The sequence below is a fragment of the Carcharhinus amblyrhynchos genome, chromosome 9 (genome assembly GCF_965287045.1).
Source record: "Carcharhinus amblyrhynchos chromosome 9, sCarAmb.v2.hapA, whole genome shotgun sequence".
Lineage (NCBI taxonomy): Eukaryota > Metazoa > Chordata > Chondrichthyes > Carcharhiniformes > Carcharhinidae > Carcharhinus > Carcharhinus amblyrhynchos.
In genome coordinates, this window is record NC_137332.1 from 27,962,111 (window position 1) to 27,987,898 (window position 25,788).

General features: G+C 41.4%; 1 protein-coding gene and 1 long non-coding RNA gene across 12 annotated transcripts in view; one reads left to right on the plus strand and one right to left on the minus strand.

Moving 5' to 3' along the window:
* The window catches only part of LOC145347674 (uncharacterized), a 42,491-nt gene extending 39,028 nt beyond the window's left edge, over positions 1-3,463 (plus strand). For 5 of the 11 annotated variants that reach the window (XR_013887845.1, XR_013887844.1, XR_013887843.1 and 2 more), the window contains 4 exons: positions 348-418; positions 1,403-1,462; positions 2,798-2,866; positions 3,163-3,459. This is a non-coding gene — a long non-coding RNA (uncharacterized LOC145347674). Of the gene's footprint in view, positions 1-347; positions 419-1,402; positions 1,463-2,797; positions 2,867-3,162 lie in introns of all 11 variants that reach the window. The other 6 variants (XR_013887839.1, XR_013887842.1, XR_013887850.1 and 3 more) reach the window with 5 other exon arrangements.
* Positions 3,464-5,977: 2,514 nt separating this feature from the next.
* On the minus strand, positions 5,978-25,392 carry best4 (bestrophin 4). The gene is made up of 9 exons (XM_080196542.1): positions 25,241-25,392; positions 22,773-22,867; positions 20,837-21,070; positions 18,452-18,627; positions 17,373-17,450; positions 11,863-12,015; positions 10,127-10,207; positions 8,311-8,458; positions 5,978-6,243 (listed from the first exon to the last, which is right to left on the minus strand). The coding sequence occupies exons 1-9, from the start codon at positions 25,390-25,392 to the stop codon at positions 5,978-5,980; spliced, it is 1,383 nt and encodes a 460-aa protein (XP_080052668.1).
* Between the last annotated feature and the right edge of the window lie 396 nt (positions 25,393-25,788).

Consider the following 25,788-nt stretch of genomic DNA (forward strand, 5'->3'; position numbering starts at 1 on the left):
TTGGATCTTTGCTTGCTGTCACCTATTTTAGTATTTGTGTCCGAGTCATTAATATAGATGCTGAATGGTTGTTTCTACTGAAATTTGTGGTGATGCACAAATGATCTGAGGACTTGGCATGGTTAAAATGTAGTTGAACATTGTTGCCTCTGCTCAATGGATTCTGAACCTGTTCATAAAGCACTTGCTCTTTCATTTGTGACCTGTCATTTTTTGAAATTGGCCAGGATTAGCAATGAACAGTCTGCATTTGAATTGTCTTTAAAACAGTGCACCTGAATATCAATACATTAAGCCACTTCATCGGGTCAGTTGTACACTAATATTTTGTCTCTGATCACTGTTAGACTTCTGTCAGCATTCTTAATCATGTGAATGAAACTCGAGGAATGTGAATACAGAGCAAGGCTTTTCCAAGGTGAGTAATGACCTTTAGTGAAACTTCTAAAACTTTATAACAAATGCCAGCTAATGTCTATTAGTGTGCATTGGTCATGGTCAACTTTTCCTAATCTAATGATGATATTGTCCAGTTCTGCTACTGAAGTAGTGATGCTGTTCTAGTAATCTGAAGATTTGGAAATTGCTTCTATTGATTCAATAGGATTCTGACCTGTGTATACACTAGGGGATGCTGATTCAGTCATAGTGAAATAACAAACTGCATTTTGCCTAGTGATTCAATTCCTGCAAATAAGTAAAGCAGAGATTTCCATTATGTAATGACATCAATTCACTGGTGCTTTAACACAACACTACTTCTCCCACTGTGCCCCTGTGCCAAAGAGCTGATCTTAGCTGTTCATGTGGCCTCAGTGAAATTCACATTTTTCTGGAACCTTTGCACAATGTTCAGGACTTGCAGGATAGGGGCCAGGAAAAGGTGAGCCAGAGTCTAATCAGCAGCAGTGCAGGACTCAGCTTCCTGAAGAAGGGAAGAGGGAGAAAGTGGAAGTGATGGGAAAGGGGAAATGGAATTTAATTTTGTTATTTAAATAAGGCTTTCCTTGCACTGTGACTGGAATGCTCCTTTCAGGTGCTCCAGCCAGGTTAAAGTATCGACTATACAGCAGTGAGGCACAAGAAATTATTTAGTGTGGGGCTCAAATCAGTAAGGCACATTTGTGTGCAGACCTCATTGCATTAGTTGGCTATATTGAACTCTGCTGAGTCTGTTGAGAAGATTGAAGGCTTCGGGCCTTCATGCCCAGTACTTAAACTCTTCAGTGGAGTGGCTGGAAGTCATCATATTATTGGTGTTAAGACTTGTTACTTTTCTGAAGTTGTCCAGGATTAGCAATGAACGTTTGTGTTTCTACTGTCCCTCAAATAAGTGCGCTTGAATGCATTAGGACATAAGGCCAGTTGTAAACAAATGAATGTCTCCTTTGTTCATTTTTAGACCTCTCATCGACATTCTCAGTTTGACAGGAATGTGAATACTGAGCAAGGCTTTTCTGTGGTGAGTAATGACCTGTGGTGTTGCTTTTAAAAGTGCTAGGTAATAACAGTATCTATTAAAATGGTGTATCTTGGTCATGGTCAACATTTCCTAACCTAATGATGAAAGCATTATCCAGTTCTGCTACTGAAGTATAATGATGCTACTCTAACTGAAGAGTTGGAAATGGTTGAGGTGTCAGTGAAGCAGTGTTGAAACACTCAATTGAGCTGAAGTGGGTTTGCAGGTTGAAAATGGCATCCTTTTGAGTTTTCATTTGCTACTTGCATGAGTTTGAATATACTTTGACAAGCATTTACATGAGCAACACTGTCTATAGGTTTATATAATTGGCTCAGATTTTGCTATATTTCATTTATTAGCACTTTTTTCCCAGTAATCAATTAGCCTATGCTTGGCAGAGCTGCATCAATTGAATCAGCTGGAGTTGGGAAATTAGTACCATATTTCTGCAAATTAGTTGGAAAGTGGCTTAAGTTTCATTTAAATGTGGCCATTTTTCCTTCTATGAAACGTAATGCAGGACAATGTCCTTGGTATTAACTAGGAGTAGGTAATTCACCCCTTCAACCTGCTCTACCATACAGTACATAGCTGATTTTTGTCTGTCTCAACTTCACTTAACTGCCTGTTCTCCATATTTTATCAGACTATTATTCGTTAATCTATTTCCTCAATGTCCTGGTATAGCTGCTCCCTTTTTCTTTGTCCGAATGTAATTTGTTTAATTGGTTTGACCCAAAAGACTTGATCTGAAAGACACCTCCTAATATCTGTTTTGTATCTAGAGGAACCATGTGTCACTGTCAGCCCCCTTTATAATGTAGATCTCATTTGGATCTTTGCTATCATCTATTTTAGTAGTCCTGTGTCCAAGTCATAACTATAGTTGCTGAATGGTTGAATTTTCACTGAATGTGGTGATGCACAAATGATCTGAGACTTGGCATGGCTAAAATATAGTTGAACATTGCTGCCTCAGCACTACTCATTGGATTTGAACCTGTTCATAAAGGACTCGCTCTTTCATTTGTGACCTGTCATTTTTTTTGAAATTGTCCAGGATTGGCAATGAGCAGCAGTTGGCATTTGAATTGTCTTTAAAATTGTCTTCAACACAGGATGGCTGGATTGATCGTGTTCAAACCCTGTGGCACTCCACTATTTGCATCTTTTCAACCTGAAATAAACAATTTATCCTGATTTGGTTTCTGGTTAGCCAATTCTAGTAAATGACCCATGTGCCCTTGTGAAGTCTGGATATTTAATAAATTAAGCCACTTTATTGGGCCAGTTGTACACTAGAATGATATTTGGTCTCCTTTGATCACTTAGACTTCTGTCAGCCCCCTTGATCATGTGAAGGAAACTGAAGGAATGAATACAGAGCAAGGCTTTTCCAAGGTGAGTAATGACTTTAGTGAGGCTTCTAAAACTTTAAAACAAGTGCCAGCTTGTCACGGTCAACCTTTTCTAATCTAATGATGATGACATTGTCCAGTTCTGCAACTGAACTAGTGATGCTGTTTTAGTAATCTGAAGATTCAGAAATAGTGTCATGCTACTTGCATGAAGACAGATCCATAGTCTGACCTGAAAGACTTGACAGTCTTTACGTGAGCAGTACTGTCAGTAGGATTATTTGACATAATTGGTTCAAATTTTGCTATTGCATTAACTATTTCACTTTCTTCTTCCAGTGTGAGGATTAGCCCATGGCTGAGTGGAACTACATCAGGTGAAGCAACTGGAGTTGGAAAATCAATGCCTATATTTCTGGAAATTAATTTGAAAGTGGCTTAATAAATCATTTTATATTAAATGTCTGGTTATTGTGCAATGTCATATTTCACAACACAATGTCCTTTGGTATTAACTTGGAGTAGACAGTTCAGAGGAACCATTGTCATCCCCTGATTACATATATACCTCATTTGGAGCCCTACTTGTTATCAACTGTCTCTGGCTATAGTACCTTCTATCCTGACATCAAAGTCATTCATATAGTAAATGGCTGGATCCTGTGTTCAAAACCCTGTGGCAATCCACTATTTGCATCTTGTCAACCTGAAATAAACAATGTATCCTGACTGGTTTCTGTTTGTTAGCCAATTCTAGTAAATGAAGTCTGGATATGTGACATGGTCACCATTATCCACTTGTTTTTAGCAATTTCATCAAACATGATTTAGCTATCATTTTGACTTTCCAACAATGTTGATGGAATTTATGTTCCCCCAGTAACATGCTAAACTAACCTGGCAATAATTAATTTCTGCCTCCTTTTTGAATAATATTATCAGCATTCCAATCCACTGGAACCTTTCCCACCCCCAGAGAATTTTGGAACATAACCAATGGGTCCATTATTCTTATTGCTACAAGACATTAGGATGTAGGTTCTCGGGACATGTGTTTTAAGTCCTAGTAGTTGATTCATATTTTTCTTGATGCTTGCTCTACATCCCTTCCTTTGCAGTACCAGTGTCCAGTGAAAACTGAGGCAAAATACTGGTTTAATATCTGCCATTTCTTTGCTATTAGCTCCCTAGTTTTCTTCCTCCAAAGGAACAGCATTCATTTTTATAGAGTGCCTCTTATGTACTTAGAGGCTTTGCATCTTTTATTTTGCACCTGTTTTCTTAATTACCTTTGCTCTTTTACTACTTAAACTTGTCCAGCCTGCCACTAGCCATTACATACTGTCCCTTCATCTTTGTCACTGGGTAATCTCCTTAGTATATTTTAGTTGGGATGAATTATAAATCTGTACTTTACAAATAGTGGGACAATTGATAAATAGATGTGAAGGGCACTACTGTAGATGCTGGAATCTGAAAACCAGTCTGCACTGGATAATGCTGAAGGTATTGGCTTGCAAGCAAAAATGGGAGAATAATTAAACTAACTGGTCAACTAACTATTCTTGGCCTCTGTTAGATGAAGTAAAAATAATAGGCAATTATGCATATGGAAACATGGCTAGCCATCTGAATTGAGTAGCAACACTATATGCCTGTTTAACTCTTTAAACAAGGAAAAACTTAAGAGGTTTGAGACTGGTAGAAGTTAAAACAAAAACTTTAATGCTTTTGCTGGTTTGCAACATAAATGTGCTAAAATTGGGAAGTTGCCACTGTGACTGCTGAAACAAATGAATTCACTGAGGATAGTGAATCCACTGCCCAGCAAATGTATATTAATGAGACTGGTTTACTCTGAGAAGGGATGCCTCCCAAGGCAGCATTTGGCAATGTCAAGCTTTACAGCAGCAAAGGGTAATTTGACATTGCTGCGTGGAGAAAATACAACAGGTGATACCAAAGTGAAGTTGGTGCTTGTATATTGTTCTTAATCGACAGGCTGCTGAAGGATTACTGCATAACGAGCAAGGCATAGGTAAACTAAGCAATTTTTAAAAACTAGTTTACATCATACTTTTGTCCAACTTTTTGAAGGCAAGTTATCTTGCCTTCAGAGGTTTGCTCCTGTTGGAAGTTCAAGCCATCCTATGGCTCTTGATAATAGGATCATAGAACCCTTACAGTGCAGAAGGAGGCCAGTAAGCCTGCACTGACTGCAATCCCACCCAGCCTGTATCCCCATGTATTTACTAAGCCCTGTAGTTTACAAATCTTTGCCAATCAAACTAATGTGCACATCTTGGACTGTGGGAGGCAACCCATGCAGACATGGGGAGAATGTGCAAACTGCGCACTGACCCAAGGCTGAAACTGAACCTGGGTCCCTGAGGCTGAGGTAGCAGTGCTAACCACCATGCCATTGATAAAATCAAGGTGATCTTCCTACCATCAAAAAGTGTCTCAGTTTCTCAGGTGAATGGGTGATTGCAACCTTAAAGGCCTATTACTACAGAAGAACTTTTGGACAGGCAGCTAGAGAAACTGAGGGCGACAATGCTTTCTACCCTAAAGGAATTCTGGAAGAGCTATATCTGGTTTAAATGAGGTTACCTCATCCGATAAGCGTGGTATCTGGAGCCTACAATTTACAAATGGAACTGGGTAAGCAAATTGGTTTTGATGAGATGTGCTTGCTTCTGTCAAGAATCTGAAGGTTGTTGAGAGGGAAGATGATGAGCAAGAATAGCCATTTTTCAAGAATGATTATAATTAAATCTCTTCGGAACAATGTCAGTACTTCTTAGCTATATAATACTTCATGCATGAGACAATTCCTATTTGGAGAAGCATGGGTAAATCAGGGACAGTTAGCACGGATTTGTTAAAGGCAACTTGTTTTCCATGAGCCAAGTTAAATTATTTTGAAGCAAGTTGATTGAGCGTGATTAAAGCTGTGGCCTGTCATGAGTTAAAATACAAAAATTTAATATATAGTAGTGTTATGTCCGGACAGACCATTCTGATAAGGATTTCTCATTGGAGTTTTCTACTGTAATTAGCAAAGTTAGTCCCTTTTTCGATGCTTTAAATCTGAGGAACCTTGAGGCTGATGATGCCAGTGCTAGAAGGTTCACTGGGCTTGTGCTGATCCTCACTTTGAGTCCTCTTCATTGATGGACATCACCAAATCAAATTCATTCGGCTGGAAGTTGGAGGAACTACTGTCCACATGCTTGCATAACAAATTTGCCCCTCGATTGGTCCTGCCCAGGTTTTTCAGACTAATAGCTGGTGAGGCAGTAACATTAAGGAAGCGACTGAGTAAGGGAGTCTGCACCTTGAGTTCTGTTTCTGATTCTTGCTCGACCTGTCTGTTGAGAACTGGGCTGTCAATCACGCTGCAATATGAAGTAAAAGCTGAAGAATTCACTTTGCAATAAAAATTGAAACATAAGTTTTCATTTTTCTGGGTAGAAAACCATCTTTATTTCTTTGATTTCCTGTTCCCATCTGTAGCCCATCCTTCTCATTTCTTAAAGTTGGACTGGGATTGTAAAAACTTAATGGCTGGGAATTGCGTTCAGAAATTAGTCCAGGACCCAGTAATGAAACAGGCCCTATTTTCTGATGACTATTAAATGCTATAAATTCTGCACTGTGTTTAGTAACTTAATTTTGCAGTTCTATACTCCTAAATGCGAATAACTGATGCAAAAGTACAATGGGTCTTGCAATTTATGCTATGGTACATTGTAATTTATGATATGGTACATGGATTTATTCTCCATGAGGTGAGCTAATTATGAAGCTTTATACTGGTGGAAGCTTTGCAGTAAACTGGCCAAACTCCAACTTCTCTCTCCCTTTTGGAGATTCATTAGTATTGTGTCAACCCATTGAGATCCATTGGATAAAAACATACGCTGGAAATAGTTTGGTCAGGCAGCATCTGGAGATGGGAACTGGAAAAATGTAGGGATGATAATAGTGGGAGGAGGGTGAACAAGAATGAAGAAGTGTCATAGCGTGGAAGCAGGAATGTTTAATGACAATAGTGATGGTATAAGGTTAAAAAGGTTTGCAAATGGAACAACTAAAGAATCAACCTGTAAATTATGAAAGCAGCAGAATCTGCAAATATGGACAAGTTGGAGCAGTGGTTATGGTCTGAAATGGATGAACTCCATTTTGAATTAGGAAGGTTGAAAGATCTTGAAGGTTCTGTTGCGCTTCATTGAAACCATGCTGGAGCTTGGGGCAGAGAATTAAAATGCTAGGCGATTGGAAGTGCAGGGTTAAAGCTTGCAGTGAGCAATCACCCAGTCTGCATTTGTTCTCCATAATGTAGAAGAGACCAAATAGTGACCTGTGAATACAGCATACTGTATACAGTATACATTCACAATAAAGAAACTAATCCATGTTTCACCTGGAAAGTGTATGAAGTTCCCTTCGCTGAGCTAGGATGTAGAATTGCTGGGTATAGAGATGGTATGTGCTCTGTACCAGACAAAAGAATTTTAAGAGGTAATTGCAAAAACTGAGCATTTAGTCACCCAGTTCACTACTGTCTGGAAGCTGACCAATTTGATCTTTTCCCCTCGTTTCCTGAGTCGGCAGCAAGGACTATCTCCTCATTCTGGTAAATAATATGATGCCACTGGGTCCAACTGCAAATTTAACTAAAAGCGAAATACTGCAAATGCTGGAATCTGAAAGCATAACAGAAAATGCTGGAAAAACTCAGCATCTCTGACAGAATCTATGGGGAGAGAGAGACAACATTTCTGGTCGCTGTGACTCTTCAGAATTAAAGAGAGGTAGGAATGTAATGACTTTATGTTGTTGTAATGCTGAATGTAATATTATATGCTGTTTAAGAGCTGGAGCAGACCCATTGGAGCATTTTGTTTTAGGTTTTGCTTTCACTGTGCCACTGCCCTTTGGTCCCCATTATCTTTATGATACTATCAAGTAAGGATAGATAAAATTTTGAACAGTAGAGGAATCAAGGGTTATAGTGAGCAAGCAGGTAAGTGGAGCTGAGTCCATGAAAAGATCAGCCTTGTTCTTATTGAATGGCAGAGCAGGCTTGAGGGGCCAGATGGCCTACTCTTACTCCGAGTTCTTACATTATGTTCAGCACCTTTTCCTCTCCAACATTTCCTCAATCTTGTGACCTACACATCTTTGTGACGATCTCTCCTAGCTCCTACCAATCACTGACCATGTACTCTGCTCCAGCTCCGCTGATTAATGTGTAAAAGATGGGCAGCAACAAAGAGTGATTTTAATTAAAGTGATGATTAAAACAAAAGCTGACAATCTGCCTGAAGCGATTTAATAGATTTCACTGCTCTCATCAACTCCAAATCTCGTTACCTCTTAATTTCCTCTGACAACTTGTTTTCTTTCATTGTTTTCCCCCCCTCCCGCACCCAACTATGTGATCACTCGGATGAATATGTGAAATAGAATCTTCACTGTCCGCATGTCCTAAGAATGATGGTTTGTGGGTCTCACTGGCTGTAGAGATGGTGTAAGGAGGCTGAGCTGTGGCTTCATTCCAACACTTGTCTTTCTGCATGGGTGGAAGATTCTGGTACATATCATCCACAGAGAGAAAGGAGACCTGCACAGATAAACACAACTCTGAACATCATTCTATATATTGATGGTTTCGTGCTCATTGTGAGGGTGGGTAATGCTGAGGAATTTTTTTCTACATTCTGCGTCAAACAGTTCCAATATATACCTAACATTAAAAATTAAGTATCAATTATCTAATGAAAATATTTAAACAAATAAAATAATTTTTTTTACCTCTCACATATCCGGCATTGTACTGCAACATGTGTAAATTAGTCATTATACATTAGTAACAAGCCTGAGATAGCGCTCTAGGAAAAAAAACTAAAGCAACTTACTAAAGCATTGGGGAAATTATCAACAGGGTGGAACTAGGTCTGACTCAAATACCCTTAACCTTAGAAGAACAACATGATGGCACAATGGTTAGCACTATTGCCTCAATGCCAGGGACCGAGTTCGATTCCCGGCTTGGGTCACTGTCTGTGCGGAGTCTGCACATTCTCCCTGTGTCTGCGTGGGTTTCCTCCGGGGGCTCTGGTTTCTGAAAGATGTGCTGGTTAGGTGTATTGGCCATGCTAAATTCTCCCTCAGTGTTCCCAAAGTGTGGCACCTAGGGGAATTTCACAATAACTTCATTGAAGTGTTAACGTAAGTCTACTTGTGACTAATCAATAAGCTTAAACTAGAAGAGCGCCTTCTGTCCTATTGTAATATTGTGAGATGTGTTTTGATTCCAGTGGAGCACTGAGTTGTTCTGTGCAAAATACGGGGGATTTGCTGCCTGAAAGATTTTCAGCATAGATAGGAGCTATGCTGAATCAGAAGCCGTTTGGTGGAGCAAAGCAATGTCACAGGCAGCACAGTGAGTAGCCGAGCCCAACTGAGTCAGTTTGATCCAAAATGTGTGTTTAGCGCGAAGCTGGCATGGACCTGATGACCTGACATAAGAACATAAGAAATAGGAGCAGGAGTAGGCCATTTGGCCCTTCGAGACTGCCCCGCCATTCAATAAGATCATGGCTGATCTGTCCTGGCTCAGTTCCACATTCCCGCCCTCTCCCCATAACCCTTAATCCCCTTGCTTATCAAAAACCCTGACCTCCTTCAGTGTAGTACATGATTATTATTCATTATTAGATAGTAACATTACTTACTGATTGTTCTAATACCCATTTGATTTTCTTTACCCCAACACTGTGTAACAATCTTTATTCCAAACAAAATTGTCCCAGTGGACAATCTATAATATGTGAACTCCTGGCAATTTAAACAGCACTGTGCCAGTTGCATAACCTCCTATTCTTCGGGTGGATTAAGACAGACAGAACAGCGGCATTTTAAAATGAACTACTGATTAAAACGAAAGCACTAATTTGCAATAAAGCGAAGAAAACGCTAAGGAGGGCAATCTTACCAGCTGGCCACGCCGGTTGATCGGCGTGATGAGGTCGGGCGAGAGGCGAAAAGTGTGGCTCACGGCCAGTTTCTCGCCCACTCACGATGGCGGGCACGAGGCTGATTTAATATGCATTGGCTGATTTAAATCTAATTAGTGAGATATCCTTCCCGGCGAGGATCATGTATGGTCGCCGCTACGAACCAGACGTGATGACCTCACTGGTAGGAGTGGAGGCGATTGATGCCCCCTGTGTGCTCGGGGGAGGGGAGGGTATTGCAGTGGCCATTGTCCAAATCTACAATGAAGTACCTGAAGATTGCGGTCTATCAGCTTGTTTGTTTCAAAGTCATCATCATCCTCTCCGAATGGATTAATGATCTGTTCTGCTACCTGATTAAGAATGAAGAAATAAAACCCCCTTATTTTTTGCGTCCACGGCTATTTTTGTTCTGCTTTTGCCAATTTTCCATTTCGCTGAACATATTGAGTGGGACCTTATAGTCAAAACCATAAAACCCTGCCCGAGGTCAACTGACCTTTCCATGGCCCTCGCCCGCTCCGATTCCCGTGGCGGGCGGGCCAGTAAAATTCCAGCCACTGACATTGTGGAGTACAAGAGCGAAATACATTAAACCTGAGCAAGAGTAGGGGAGGAAGCTTAGAGAAGATGACTGAAAATGTAGTTTAAGAGGATGAGTTTAAGAAAGAGTAAAGTGGCAAGAGAGAGATACAAAAAGACAATTCATTTTAAAGTGAGTTCCAGAGTGTGGGGCAAGTTGTCTGATCCTCTTGCCCTCGCTGGTAACAAAGAAAGACTTGTATTTACATACACTATTTAATTGCCTCCGTGTGTCCAAAATCATTTTACAGCCAATGAAACACTTTTGAATTGTAGTCACTGTTGTAATGTGAAGCAGAGGGAGGCAGATGCAAGCTAGATCAACCAGGAATAGTGGAAGAGTTTGCAGAGATAGTAAAGGACAAGATCTATGGTGAGATTCGATGATATTAGAATTGCTGCACCAAGGAACAAGAAGCAAATGGAGATCGACAAGGATTGAGCTCGGAGCTAACTGAATGTTGGGATTGGATGCAGACAGATGAGTACTGGATGAATTGGAACTAATTAAGTTGGAATTCAGAAGGTCAGCAGCATTTGCAGAATACTACGTAGGAGAGAAATTCTGAATTAATTAGGATTTATGTAAAGAGGAAATCACATTGGGGAAGATGTTGGAAATATTCAGTCCAAAAATAACAAATGTATCGAGCTTAACAAGAGTGGAAATGAGATAAGACACATATTTTGTAGGTGAAATTTGGCAGTTGTAGTGATAGACTGTATATAGAGAGTGATAATCACTCAGCACATGACTTAAGGGTTATTGGTTGAGATTCAGCCATTGTGCAAAGTTTCTGGTAGAAGCAAAACAGAATGGTTTCAGTTTTGTCAATGTTGAGCTGCAAGATATTCAAGTTAGGGGTGGCATGGTGGCACAGTGGTTAGCACTGCTGCCTCACAGCACCAGTGACCCGGGTTCAATTCCAGCCTCGGGTCACTGTCTATGTGGAGTTTGCACATTCTCCCATGTCTGCATGGTTTCCGGTGGATGGTCCATTTGTTCCCAGATACCAAAGATTAGGTGTGGGTTAGATCGATTGGCCATGCTAACTTGCCCCTGAGTGTCAGGGAGATTAGCAAGGGGGTTACGTGGATAGGGCCTGGGTGGGATTGTTGTCGGTACAGGCTGGGTGGGCTGAATGCCCTCTCTCTACCCTGTAGAGATTCTAGAAAGTTCAGCTTGGTGTGGAATAGGCTGTTTCAACAATGCTGACAGGCAGAGAATGAAGAAATAGAGTCGGAAGGTAAAATTAGGATTATTGGCCTACATAAAAAAACTTGCTCTATATTTGTGAGGAATAAGGAAAAGATACGAAAAATAGGAGGACCCAAGCAAGCATATCTGTTCAATTTTCATGCAAATAACTGTCATCCAACCTCCCCCAATCCATCCCCTTAAAATGCATGTATCCAATTGACTGACCTTTAACCAGCCCGCATAAAAGAAGAATTGCAGTAGAGTGAAGATGGGAACATAAAAGTCAATGTTATCTTTTTCATAGCCTGCTCTTGGTTCAAGAAACTGGCGTCCAATCAGACAGAAGGCAAAGAAGGAATAAATCGCAATAGTAACCACCTGTGGAAAAGTAAAACAGAAGAGACAGTCACCAATCAAGGGATGCGGACTGTGTAAATACTTAGGAAAAGATCTTTCCTGTTTAACACTGTTATCATCATAGAATCCCTACAGTACAGAAGGAGGCCATTCAGCCCATCGAGTCTGCACTGACCACAATCCCACCACGGCCCTATTTCCCCACACATTTTACCCTGCTAACCCCCTGACGCTCATGGATAATTTATCATGGCCAATCAACTTAACCCACACAACTTTGGACTGGAGAGGAAACCAGACCACCCAGAGGAAAACTGCACAGACATGGGGAGAGTGTGCAAACTCCACGCAGTCAGTGACCCGATGCCGGAATTGAACTTGGGTCCCTGGCGCTGTGAGGCAGCAGCGCTAACCACTGTGTCACCTTATTCACATAACCTAATGTTTTAAATTCCAGGTAACTCCTCTGGATTCGAATTTGACAGTTCACAAGCAATGGTTCAAGAAGATGCCAAGTGCGCACATCTTTTTCTGAAGTGAACCTTCACCAAATACAAGTCAAAAATTGAATGAAAATTCACTGAAAGCACCACAATTTCAATGAATGATATCCCAACACAACTACCTAACAGAAATGTGATGCAATGCAAGTCCCACAAACCATGCCAATGTAGTGTCAGTGGATGATAGGACAAATGCCTGTTTCATACAATAAACTGCTGATTTCAGTGAAGGGGGTATGACGTAGGGTGCAAGGGATGGTAAAATAAAAGATTGGCGAGGACGTGGTAAGATGTGTCAATTACAGGCAAAGGAGAATTCATGATGGGGAATAGAAAAATGGCAGAGAAACTAAACATTTACTTTGTTATTATATTCACAGAGGGAAGGACAGAAAATCTCAGAGATACTAGTGAACCAAGGGACTCGTGAAAATGAGGAACTGGAAAAATTTAGATTGTTTTCAGTACAGGCTTGATGGGCCAAATGGCCTCATTCTGCACTGTAGGGATTCTATGATTCTCCTATGATTCTATGCAAAAATTAATTGGATTGAAGGTTGATAAATCCCTTGGACTTGATAAGATACATCCTAGAGTATTGAAGGAGGTGGCAATAGCGATGGTGGATGCTCTGGAAAGGTTCCTGCAGACTGGAAAATAACACTTATTCTATTAAGAAGGGAGAGAGGAAACCAACACCTACAGACCTGTTAGCTTGACACCAGTAGTAGGAAATGTTTGAATCCATTTGATTTGATTTGATATATTATTGTCTTAAGACGCGGGTTGATGGGTTTTTGATAAGAGAGGGGATTAAGGGTTATGGGGAGAGGGCGGGAATGTGGAACTGAGCCACGACAGATCAGCCATGATCTTATTGAATGGTGGGGCAGGCTCGAAGGGCTAGTTGGCCTACTCCTGCTCCTATTTCTTATGTTCTTATATATTAACATACACTGAAAACTATTGTTTCTTGCGTACTATACAGACAAAGCTTACTGTTCATAGAGAAGGAAATGAGGGTGTGCAGAATGTAGTGTTACAGTCATAGCTAGGGTGTAGAGAAAGATCAACTTAATGCAAGGTAAGTCCATTCAAAAGTCTGACAGCAGTAGGGAAGAAGCTGTTCTTGAGTCAGTTGGTATGTGACCTCAGGCTGGCTGCCTTGCCGAGGCAGCGGGAAGTGTAGATAGAGTCAGTGAATGGGAGGTTGGTTTGGGTGATGGATTGGGCTACATTCATGACCTTTTGCAGCTCCTGCAGTCTTGGGCAGGGCAGGAGCCATACCAAGCTGTGATACAACCAGAAAAAATGCTTTCTATGGTGCATCTGTAAAGATTGGTGAGAGTAATAGTTGACATGCCAAATTTCCTTAGACTGCTCAGAAAGTAGAGGCATTGGTGGGCTTTCTTAACTATAGCATCAGCATGGGGGAACCAGGACAGGTTGTTGGTGAGCTGGACACCTAAAAACTTGAAGCTCTCAATGCCGTTGATGTAGACAGGAACATGTTCTCCTTTATGCTCCCTGAAGTCAATGACAATCTCCTTCATTTTGTTGACATTGAGGGAGAGATTATTGTTGCTACACTAGTTCACCAGATTCTCTATCTGATTCCTGTAAACTGCACCCTTAGAAAATAATAATATGATTCAATGGAATCAACATGGATTTATGAAATGGAAATCATATCTGACAAACATATTGGACATTTTGAGGATGTTACTTGTAGCATTGATAGAAGAGAACAAGTGGATGTGGTGTACCTGGAATTTCAAAAGATTTTTTATCGGGTCCCACACAGGTTAGTAAACAAAATTAAAGCGTGTGGGATTGGGGGTAATATACTGGTTTGGATTGAGAATCGGTAAACAGACAGACAAAGGAGTAGAAATGAATGAGTCATTCTCAGGATGGTAGGCTGCTACTAGTGGGTATGGCAAACATCAGTGCTGAGACCACAGTTGTTCACAATCTGTCAATGATATGGATGTGGGGAGCAAATATATTTCCAAATTTACGGAAAATGGCAGATGGTAAACAATGTGAATAATTGTTAAATTATTTACGTCAGTTGAAAAGTAAAGTAAAAGTAAAGTGAAGTTTATTTCTTAGTCATAAGTAGGCTTACATTAACACTGCAATGAAGTGACTATGAAAATTCCCTAGTTGCCACACTCTGGTGCGTGTTTGAGTACACTGAGGGAGAATTTAGCATGGCCAATGCACCTAACCAGCATGTCTTTCGGACTGTGGGAGAAAACCAGAGCACCTGGAGGAAATCCACGCAGACACAGGAAGAACATACAAACTCCGCATAGACAGTGACCCAAGCCGGGAATTGAACCCAGGTGCCTGGCGCTGTGAGGCAGCCGTGCTAACTACTGTGTTACCATGCTGCCCCCTAAAAAAACAGAAAAGTAGAATATTTCTTAGATACTGAGAGGTTGGGAGTGTTGATGTCCTTGTTTGTGAGTCACTAAAAGCTAGCATGGAGATGCAATAAGCAATTAGGGAAGCAAATGGTATGTTCGCCTTCAACACAAGGGATTGAGTACAGGAGTAAAGGTGTCTTGCTGCAATTGTACAGAACTTTGGTAAGACCACAGTTGGAGTAATGTATACAGTTTTGGTTTTCTTATCTGAGCAAGGATATACTTGTCACAGAGGGGATACAATAAGGGTTACCAGATAAATCCCTGGGATCATACATGATTGTCTCCTGAAGAGAGATTGGGGAAACAGGGCCTGTTTTGCAAAATGAGAGGTGATTTCATTGAAACTTACAAAATGCTTACGGGGCATGACAGGGTAGATGTAGGTTAGATGTTTCTGCTGGCTGGTGAGACGAGAACCAGGAGATACACCCCTCAGAATGAGGGGTAGACCATTTAAGACTGAGATGAGGAGAAATTCCTTCACTCAGGGGGTGGTGAATCTTTGGCATTCTCTAATCCAGAGGGCATTGAGCATGTTCAGAGACAGAAATCAATAGATTTCTGGGTACCAATGCCATCAAGGGAAATGGAGATGGTGCAGGATGGTGCATTGAGGTAGATGACCAGCCATGATCTAGTTGAATAGCAGAGTAGGATTGATGAGCTGGATAACTATTCCTGCTCCTGTGTTCCTATGATAATAAGTTCCCTTTCCTGTACAAGAGACAAAAAATAATTAACAGTTGAGTGACATTGGTCTGAGTTGACCAATATCAAAAATAGCTCAGTAAACCTTTTATGAATTCTATTTCCTTTAATCCATTTTCCTCTCCTATTTTCTACTCTCCACTTCTTTCAAGTTGGTCATTTATTCACAAGTGGAGCAGCACGGTGGCACAGTGGTTAGCATTGCTGCCTCACAGTGCCAGGGACTCAGGTTCACTTCCAGCCTCAGGTGACTGTCTGTGTGTAGTTTGCACATTCTCCCCGAGTCTGTGTGGGTTTCCTCCCGATGTTCTGGTTTCTTCCCACAGTCCAAAGATGTGCGGGTTAGGTTGATTGGCCATGCTAAATTAATCCTAGTATCGGGGGATTAGCAGGGTAAAAATGAGTGGTTACGGGAATAGGGAATTGGAATTGTGGTCAATGCAGATTTGATGGACCAAATGGCCTCCTTCTGCACAGTAGGGATCCTATGATCCTATAAATGAACACTGATAGCAGTAGAAAGTTGAAAGAGCTCAATCTTCTCTTTATTCAGCATATGGTCTGACTGTTATGAGACAACAATCCCTCTAAGCTGCCCACAAGCCCCCTTTTCATTACAGCTTGTGCAAAGACAACTAAAGGACCAGCACACATAAACACGTTGCCTGTGCACTACAAACTAAATTATAGGGTATTTGGCTATGGAACTACTTCTAAGGGCTTTCTAATTATCTAGAGGGGGATATCTAGCTTATTTTCTTCAGTTTTAACCTAGAGTCCCAAGGCCAATTTTAACATCCAGATTGCAGATCTGCTAACTCAGCATAAATTAAAGACTGAAGTTTGGATCTTAATTATGTGTAGAGTAATTGAAGGACTTTTCTCATTTCTGTGGATCAGGAATTGGGGTTTAGTGAGGGCGGCACAGATATCACAGTGGTAGCACTGCTGCCTCACAGCTCCAGGGACCTGGGTTCAATTCCAGCAAAAAGTCTGACAACACCAGGTTTCAGTCCAACCGATTTATTTGAGACTGATAGCCAAGTTCCGCACACATGAGCTCGGTCTGAACAGGGATCTTAGGCTCATGTCGCACTATCTGTAACCCCCGTGACTTGCCTGGGTTTGCAAAACCTCACTTACTGTACTGTCTGGAGACAATACACATCTCTTTAACCTGTGATCAGTGCTCCTTCCACTCACATTGTTAGCCACTTTAAGGCTTGAACAGCAGGTTAGGTGTAAAGATTCGCATTCTAATCAGTAATCTGTAAACTGTCTGTACTTTACATGCTCTGTCTGAGGCCAGAACTCTCCATTCACCTGACGAAGGGGCTAACCCAAAAGCTGGTGAGTTTACTATCAAATAAATCAGTTGGACTGAAACCTGGTGTTGTCAGACTTCTTACTGTGTTTACCCCAGTCCAAAGCCGGCATATCCACTTCAATTCCAGCCTCAGGTCACCGTCTGTGTGGAGTTTCCATGTCATTGTGGGGTTTCCTCCACATCGGGTGCTCTGGTTTTCTCCCACACTCCAAATAATTGAAGGCTAGATGGATTGGCCATGCAAAAATTGTCCTTAGTGTCCCAGGATGTGCAGATTAGATAGATTAACCATGGTAAAATGTGTGGGATAGGATTGGGGAGAAGGTCTGGGTAAGAGACTGAATGGTCAGAATAGCCTTTTTCTGCACTGTAGGGATTCTAATGATTCAATGGGATTCTGACCTGTGTATACACTAGGGGGATGCTGATCCAGTCATAGTGAAATAACAAACTGCATTTCGCCCGATGTCGATTCAATTCCTGCAAATGAGAAAAGGAGAGATTTCCATTATGTAATGACATCAATTCATTGGTGCTTTAACACAACACTACTTCTCCCACTGTGCCCCTATGCCAAAGAGCTGATCTTAGCAGTTCATGTGGCCTCAGCGAAATTCACATATTTTTCTGGAACCTTGGCACAATGTTCAGGACTTGCTGGATAGGGGCCAGAATCTAATCAGCAGCAGCTTCCCGAAGAAGGGAAGAGGGAGAAAGAGGAAGTGACGGGGAAGGGCAGGCGGAATTTAATTTTGTTGTTTAAATAAGGCTTTCCTTGTATTGTGTGACTGGAATGCTCCTTTTAGGTGCTTCAGCTAGGTTAAAGTATAGACTACACAGCACAGAGGCACTGAGGCACAAGAAATGAGTTAGTGGGGCTCAAATCAGTAAGGCACATTTGTGTGCAGACCTCATTGCATTAGTTGGCTGTATTGAACTCTGCTGAGCTGGTTGGGAAAACTGAAGTCTTCAGGCCTTCACACCCAGTAATTAGAGGTGCCTAAAACTCTTCAGTGGATTGGCTGCAAGTCATTATATTATTGACCCCTCTGCAGCAGGTATTCCAGTGAAGAATCCTGTATTAAAAACAGTGCTGCATGTTATTAACCATTTGTCCTTCAGTTCTGAATTGTCCACTCCACTCCAACCATTTCTAATTTCCCAGTGAACTACTAGAACAGAGTAGAATCCTACAGTGCAGAAGGAGGACATTCGGCCCAATTCAGTCTGCGCTGACCACAGTCCCCACCCAGGTCCTATCCCCATAACTCCATGCATTTAGCCTAGCTAGTCCCCCTGATACTAAGGGGCAATTTAGCATCGCCAATCCTATCTTTGAACTGTGGAAGGAAACCAGAGCACCCGGAGGAAACCCACGCAGACACAGGAGAACCTGCAAACCCCCACACAGCGACCCAAGGCAGGAATTGAACCCAGATCCCTAGCGCTGTGAGGTAGCAGTGCTAACCACCGTGCTGCACAAACTGAGGTATCCTACTTGTATCCATCAGTAATCTTAGAGTGACATCGTCCCGAATTCGCCCCTCTTTCCTTGCTTGGGCTGCTAGGTTTGTAAACCAGACACATGGAATCCAGTACTTGTTAAAATCAGAGTAAAGACTTTCAAATTTCTGTCGTTCATCATAGGTCATAAAACCTGGAAAAGAAGAATAACCAACAAAGATACATAGTAGGAATATATTTATGTTGTTGATAGGCCAACATAATAATGGAGCTGATTTTCTATTTCCTACATAAAGTATTGAAGTTTGTTTATTAGTATCATATGTGGGTTTACATTAACACTGTAATGAAGTTACTGTGAAAATTCCTTAGTCGCCAAACTCCAGAGGCTGTTTGGATGCACTGAGGGTGAATTTAGCATGACCAATACACCTAACCAGCACATCTTTCAGACTGTGGGAGGGAACCGGAGCACCTGGAACAAACCCACACAGACACGGGGAGAACATGCAAACTCCATGCAGACTGTGATCCAAGCTGGGAATTGAAACAGGGCACCTGGCGCTGTGAGGCTGCAGTCCTAACCACTGTGCCACCATGGGTACAACAAATAAAGGAAAATTGAATAGGAAGGAACTTGTAAAGGCGTACTTCCAAAAACTTCATTAGTGAACATGAAAGGTATTTATTGATAAGAATTGTACAGCCTCATGGCTGTAGTTTGTTTCCAAAGTGTCTCAGCCTTCCTCACCTTGGGCGATTCCACATTCAGTCCCAATTGCTTACCCAGGTCAGGTGACCCTTACTTTGCTGTGTTGACCTTAAAGGGACAATCACCATAGAGCTCACGTCCATAAGAGAATCTGGACAATTACTGAATATTGGGTGGGTTCTTCCCACTTGATTTCCTTCACTTACTGTGCCGAATTGATGGCACACAAACTGGAATATCTGCCCTATCTGGGCACAAATAAATTTTAATATCCTTTTGCCCAAAAAGCAGGATATTATAATTAAGCCACAAACTACGTGAATTTCTGTTTGAGTGCACATTTCACAAGTTTAAGCAAGTTTAACTTTTCCTGTAATGTAAACAGAAAATGATGGAAAGCCTCAGCAGGTCTGGCAGCATTCATGAAAAGAGAATTAATGTTTTGGGACTCAAAAAGTTAACTCTGTTTCTCTCTCCACAGATCCTGCCAGACCTGCTGATATTTTTCAGCATTTTTTATTTTTATTTCAGAATCCGCAGTATGTTGCTTTCATTTAAGCTTTCCTGAACAATTTGTTCATAATTTCAGGTCGAGATAAGATCAACGCAACTTGTGGGCCAAAGGGCCTGTTTGTGCTGTAGTTTTTCTATGATTTCAGTAGCTCTATCTCTTCAAATTGCCTTTGAGAATTGCTATTCAGTGCAGTACTTCACAAAAATCCAATAACGACTTAGTTTGCAAAGAGCAACTGATCAAAATGTTTGAAAATAGGTGATGAGAATCCTTTAAAATGTTACAACAGCAGCCCAGGTATGTCATAGTGTCAACCAATGAGGAGAAATACAGTGGCATACTGTGTTTTACTGAAATATGATGCTGTTTGGATGAATCAGGGAAGTTATTCCAATGATTCAGTGGGTGAATATACCAGGCTGTTTTGATACTAAGGTAGATCAAAAATTCTGACAGTTATTTTCTGGTTCATGCTGAATTAGTTGCTCAGAGCAAACTTAGGGGAGGGATTCAGTCAGGTTAATGCTTCTGAAAGTTCCCCAGATCCCTGCTTCTAGAGAGTGTATGCATCAGCATCTTGGATGAGAACATGGATGCTTCAGTTGTGATGTCGCTTGTTCATGACTGTCTTGCCAACTGAAATATCCTGAATCTTCAAATCCCTACAATGCAGAAGAGGCCATTTGACCCATCAATCTGCATTAACTCTCTGGTAGAGTAACTTAGCCAAGCCTTCTCCCCCCCCACCCTATCTCTGTAACCCTGCACATTTCCCATAGTTAATCCATCTAACTGACACATTTTGGGACATTAAGGGGCAATTTAACATGGCGAATCCACCTAATCTGCACAGGTTTGGAGTGTGGGAAGAAACCACAGCACACAATGGAAACCCACACAGACATGGGGAGAACGTGCAAACTCCACAAAGCCAGAATTGAACCTGGATCCCTGGGGCCATGAAGCAGAAGTGCTAACCATTGCACCACCGTGCTACTCTATTTAGAGCTACAGATGTTTATTAACCACATGGGGTTATAGAGACCTCAGGAGCTGCATCACTAATGCAGTCAGCGGAATGTGCTTTGTCCTGACTTTTTGCCACAGGATATCCATTAGTAGAATATTCACATGTATGTCAACTCATTATTTTTACGACAACATGGGTTACGTTACCTGCTTCCACAATGTGCTCTAAGGAGGGGAATCTCTTTCGGATCCTGGTGCTGATGGAGCGGAGAATGAGCACTGAGGAGAGATTGGCGTAACGGATCAGCGTGCGCCACAGCATCCGGCCCCTCTCATCAACACCGTGAACGTTACTGGATACCACACACATCAGCTGATCTGGAAGAGGGATATTTGTGTACTGGTTCCACCAACGGTTAATAATAAGTGTAACATAAAAGCCTGCTGGGGGAGAGGTGGGTGTTAAGTGTCACAGGTTACTGTTGGTGCAGACTCAACAATGGCCACAGAGAGAGAGGGCAGCGTAATGGGCCAGGTACAATTACACTTCACTCGTTTATGAAGGCCATACTTATTTGGTTGAATGATATCACAACATCTGTTAATCATTCACAGTCAGCTTTATAAGTATGGTGCAAATCATCATCACATTTATTACTTTAGCCTCGTTTATTCCTCTTCATTTCCTCAACCGGCATTCAAGCTCTCACAGTTCAGAGGACAGAGTAGGGGCCACCACTAAACTGGCTCCTGTAACTAAGAAAGTGTGTGTCTCTCCACTCCCCCCACCTCCTGTTTTCCCTGGAGAATGAAGTTGCTGTTCTCCACTTGGGGAACAGGACTTCCCATCAGGAGCTTGTCATACATGTTTATCCCCTCCTATCAGTCTATAGTTCAGTGCACAGAACCTCTAGTGAACTGTACTGTTTCTCTGCCTTGTCTCCTATCATTTTTTAGTAAATAGGGCGACTAGAAAAATCTCAAAACAAGTTGGAATTAAACTGTTCTTTTAGTGGACAAAATCACCTGACTCACCCTGTTTACAGAAGTCTCCATTTTTAGCTGGAAAAATTCTTTACAGACTATGGAAGTTTCTTAAAAGTAACAATGCGGATCACACAGAGTATGTGGATGGACTAACCCTGATAGTTCCTTTATCCTTGAAATAAAAAGGATATGAATACCAGATAGGAGGTAGAGGAATTCATCAAGAGACCAGGAGCATGGTTAAAGGTCTAAGTGTAGGGTGCTGTTTAATGTTACGAGAGTAGAGAGTACAGTGGTTTTGAAAGAGAATTTCAGAAGGAAAGACATAATCGTCAAAAGGTACTTTTACTTAAGGTTCAAACTGTCTCTTTTCGTTGCAAGTTCATCAACATCAGTATGAGAGGAGAAATAGGGAATAAATGGTAGTTGAGAGTCAGAGGAATAGAGAGATATTTTATTCATTTGTGGTCACTGGCTAGCTAGCATTTATTGCCCATCCCTAGTTGCCCTTAGAAGGCAGTTGAGAGTCAACCACTTTGCTGTGGCTCTGGAGTCACATGTAGTCCAGACCAGATAATGACAGCAGATTTCCTTCCCTCAAAGACATTAGTGAACCAGATGGGTTTTTTTCGAAAACCAACAATGGTTTCATGATCATCAGTAGATTCTTAATTCCAGATATTTTAAATATCTGGTGTGAACTAATAAATATTTAAATATCAGAGTGGACTGAGATGTCAGATAAGGTGGAGTGAAATTTGAAGGTGAGGACTTTGTAGATACTGATGTCGAAAGGTGGGGTTAGATGATTAAGAACATAAGAACATAAGAAATAGGAGCAGGAGTAGGCCATCTGGCCCTTCGAGCCTGCCCCGCCATTCAATAAGATCATGGCTGATCTGTCGCAGCTCAGTTCCACCTTCCCGCCCTCTCCCCATAACCCTTAATCCCCTCTCTTATCAAAAACCCATCAACCCGCTTCTTAAAAATATTTAGCGAGGCAGCCTCCACCACTTCAACGGGCAGAGCTTGGAATGTGAAGGGTATTATGTAAGTAAGGGAGATGGAGAAGTTTTTACATTAATGGACATCATATGAATGCAAGTTGTTGTCCTTTATAATATTATTGTAGTGTTCAGTTGTTTCAGAGACAGACCTAAAACAAATGACATTGGGATAAGGCTGGTCTGTTTGTCACAATGTGTCGCCACATTCTCGAAAATAATCTTCTGTTCATGTGACAGGAAATACCTACAAGAAACAGCAATAGAAACACATTCTCAAACACAAGACCATTACCCGTATACAATAATACACTTGACTGTAGTAAACAGAAATCAAATCATGGAGAGAGAAACGTTTCAAGCCCATTTAACTCTTCTGTTGAATTGTTCTGTCGAAGGATCATGTAGACTTGGAACATTAACAGTGTTTCTCACTCCATAGATGCTGCTGGACCTACTTAGCGTATCTGGAATTTTCTGTTTTATTTTACAATTCCATAATATGTAGTATTTGTTTTTATTAGAAATCACATTGTGTTGGTATTTAAATTGTTTATTTCATTTACTGAAGATTCAAACTGTCTCTTTTGATTACAAGTTCATCAACATCAGTCTACCTCCATGTAGAAGAAATAATTCACCATAGCAATAACCTGCTCTCTGATTTTCATCTTGGCACACTAAGGGACAATTTAGCACAGCCAATGCACCTAACCGCCTCATCTTTGGAGTGTGGGAGGAAACTGGACTACCCAGAGGAAACCCTCATAGACATGGGGAGAACGTGCAGACTCCACAGTCACCCAAGGCTGGAATTGAACCTGGATCCCTCAAGCTGTGAGGCAGCAGTGCTAACCACTGTGCCAAAATACCACCTATTCATACAATGCCACCATAATTCATATAAGTTGATAACTGGTAGGTCAACCAGACAGTTTTGGAGAATGAAGCTACAAGCATAGACCAGCCATTTAATTTTCTGTTGGTAAATTGTTTAATTTGATGGCATTCTGCTTCCATTATTTACACCGAATGCACTATAACAGTGTCACCAACTTGGAAAATAATTGATTATCTTTACTGCAGTTAAAACAGTTGTTGCAAATAGCCACTAATGCTGGATGAAGGGGAAGGGTGGAGCGTTCCACTAAGAGACTGTATTTGGAGGAAAAGGGACTACAGCATGATGTAAAGAAAGTGCAAGGCCATGGAGAAATTTAAACTTAAAGGTTAACATAAATATGAAGCACTGAGATAGGCCAGCAAGGAAAAGTTATGAATAGTCAGAAGCTTTTTCCCAGGGTGGAAGAGTCAATTACCAGGGGACATAGGTTTAAAGTGCAAGAGGCAAGGTTTAAAGAAAATATATGAGGCAAGTTTTTTACACCGAGGGTGGCAATTGCTGCCTGGGAGATAGTGACTTTTAAGGGACAGGTACGATAGTGACTTTTAAGGGGCATCTTGACAAATACATAAACAGGATGAGAATCGAGGGATATGGTCTCTGGAAGAGTAGGAGGTTTTAGTTCAGTTGAGCAGCATGGTCAGTGCAGGGTTGGAGGGCTGACAGGCCTGTTCCTGTGCTGAAATTTTCTTTGTTTGTTCTTTGAAAGGAGTGAGTGGGATTTGGTGTGTGATCAAATACAGGCCAGAGTTTTGCATGAACTAGTGTTAATGGAAGGGGAAGGGTGAGAGACTAACCATCGGGATAGTGGGTCAAGAGGTGGCAATGACACAGGAGCAGGTGGGCTAATATGAAGGCGGTGGGCTTCATGATAGAGGGAGAAAGGCTGTCTATGTGATTGATCCTTGAAGAATTCCCAAAGTGGGGGTTATGTACAGCAGCTTTTGCTATATATATTCTGCCCACAATTAGATGGAGAAGAATTTCATAGAATCCCTACAATGCAAAAGGAGGCCATTTGACTTATCGAGCCTGCACTGAGTCTCTGACAGAGAATCTTACCTAGACCCACTCCCTATCCTTATACCCCCACACATATACTCTGCATAATCCATCTAACGTATACACCTTAGGACACTAACGGTCAATTTAGCATGGCCAATACACCTAACCTACACATCTTTAGAGTGTGGAAGGAAACCAGGGCACCCAGTGGAAACTCACGCAGACATGGAGAGCCAGTCACCCAATCTGGGAATCAAACCCAAGTCCCTGGCGCTGTGAGGCAGCAGTGCTAACCGCTATGCCACTGTGCCTCCCCTTAGCTTAGCTTAGTATCACCTGACTGACATTCTCCTCCTCCATCCCCACCAGAATGCTGCAGAGTCCAAGGAATATGGAGCATTATGCATTGCTCTCATGGCCACAGCATTCTTAATATAGGTGTAAGCAGCTGTGGTGAGGTACCGGGACTGGAAAATTAATTTGAAGGATTTCAATGAGGAATTGCAGGTGAGAGGGCCATGAATTTTGGAAGTGACAACATAGTCAAGTAATTAGAAGAGGAAAGAATAATTAGAGTGGGGCATTAATTTGAGGAGGGGTGTATGGTTTTGAATGGAAGTGGAACCAGAAAGGAGAGAGTGTCATATTAGCAGGAACCAAAGGAAGAAGGATCAGGAGAATTAAATTACTGAGGAAAAACATGTCTTTTACCTGTATGTAACACTGAATATTGAATATAGGCTGATGAACACAATGAATTCCTTGTACAATAGTTTGTAAATGCTTCCTTTCCAACGGAAAAGTAGTTTGGAGAATCCAGCAAATCTGGCATCTGCAACTTTTAGTGTGTAAGAGATAGTCATAGCGCCCTTTAATGGTGGTAATCTGAAAGTTCAGTAAAATCTCAAGTTAACACAAACATAGCAAATATGCTTAGAGTCTTCAATTTAAATGAAATTGATAATTATCTGGGAGCAGGTAGTTTACCCACCTTCAAAAAGTTAAGTTTTTAAGATTTTTTAAAAGTTTATTTATCAGTGTCACGAGTAGGCTTATATTAACACTTCAATGAAGTTACTGTGAAAATCCCCTAGTTGCCACATTCTGGCCCCTGTTCGGCTACACTGAGGGAGAATTTAGCGTGGCCAATACACATAACCAGCACATCTTTCAGAATGTGGGAGGAAACCGGAGCACCCAGAGGAAACCCATGCAGACACGAGGAGAGCATGCAGATTCCGCACAGATAGTGACCCAAG

Excerpts from the sequence above, each read along its gene's own strand:
- best4 (XM_080196542.1), bottom strand. The coding sequence starts at position 25,392 with ATGACTATCTCTTACACACTAAAAGTTGCAGATGCCAGATTTGCTGGA. Across the intron at positions 22,868-25,240 it reads ATATTCAGTGTTACATACAG|GTATTTCCTGTCACATGAAC; the intron begins GTAAAAGACATG and ends TGTTTCTTGTAG. Across the intron at positions 6,244-8,310 it reads ATTCTTAGGACATGCGGACA|CTTTTACTTCATATTGCAGC; the intron begins GTGAAGATTCTA and ends TGAATTCTTCAG.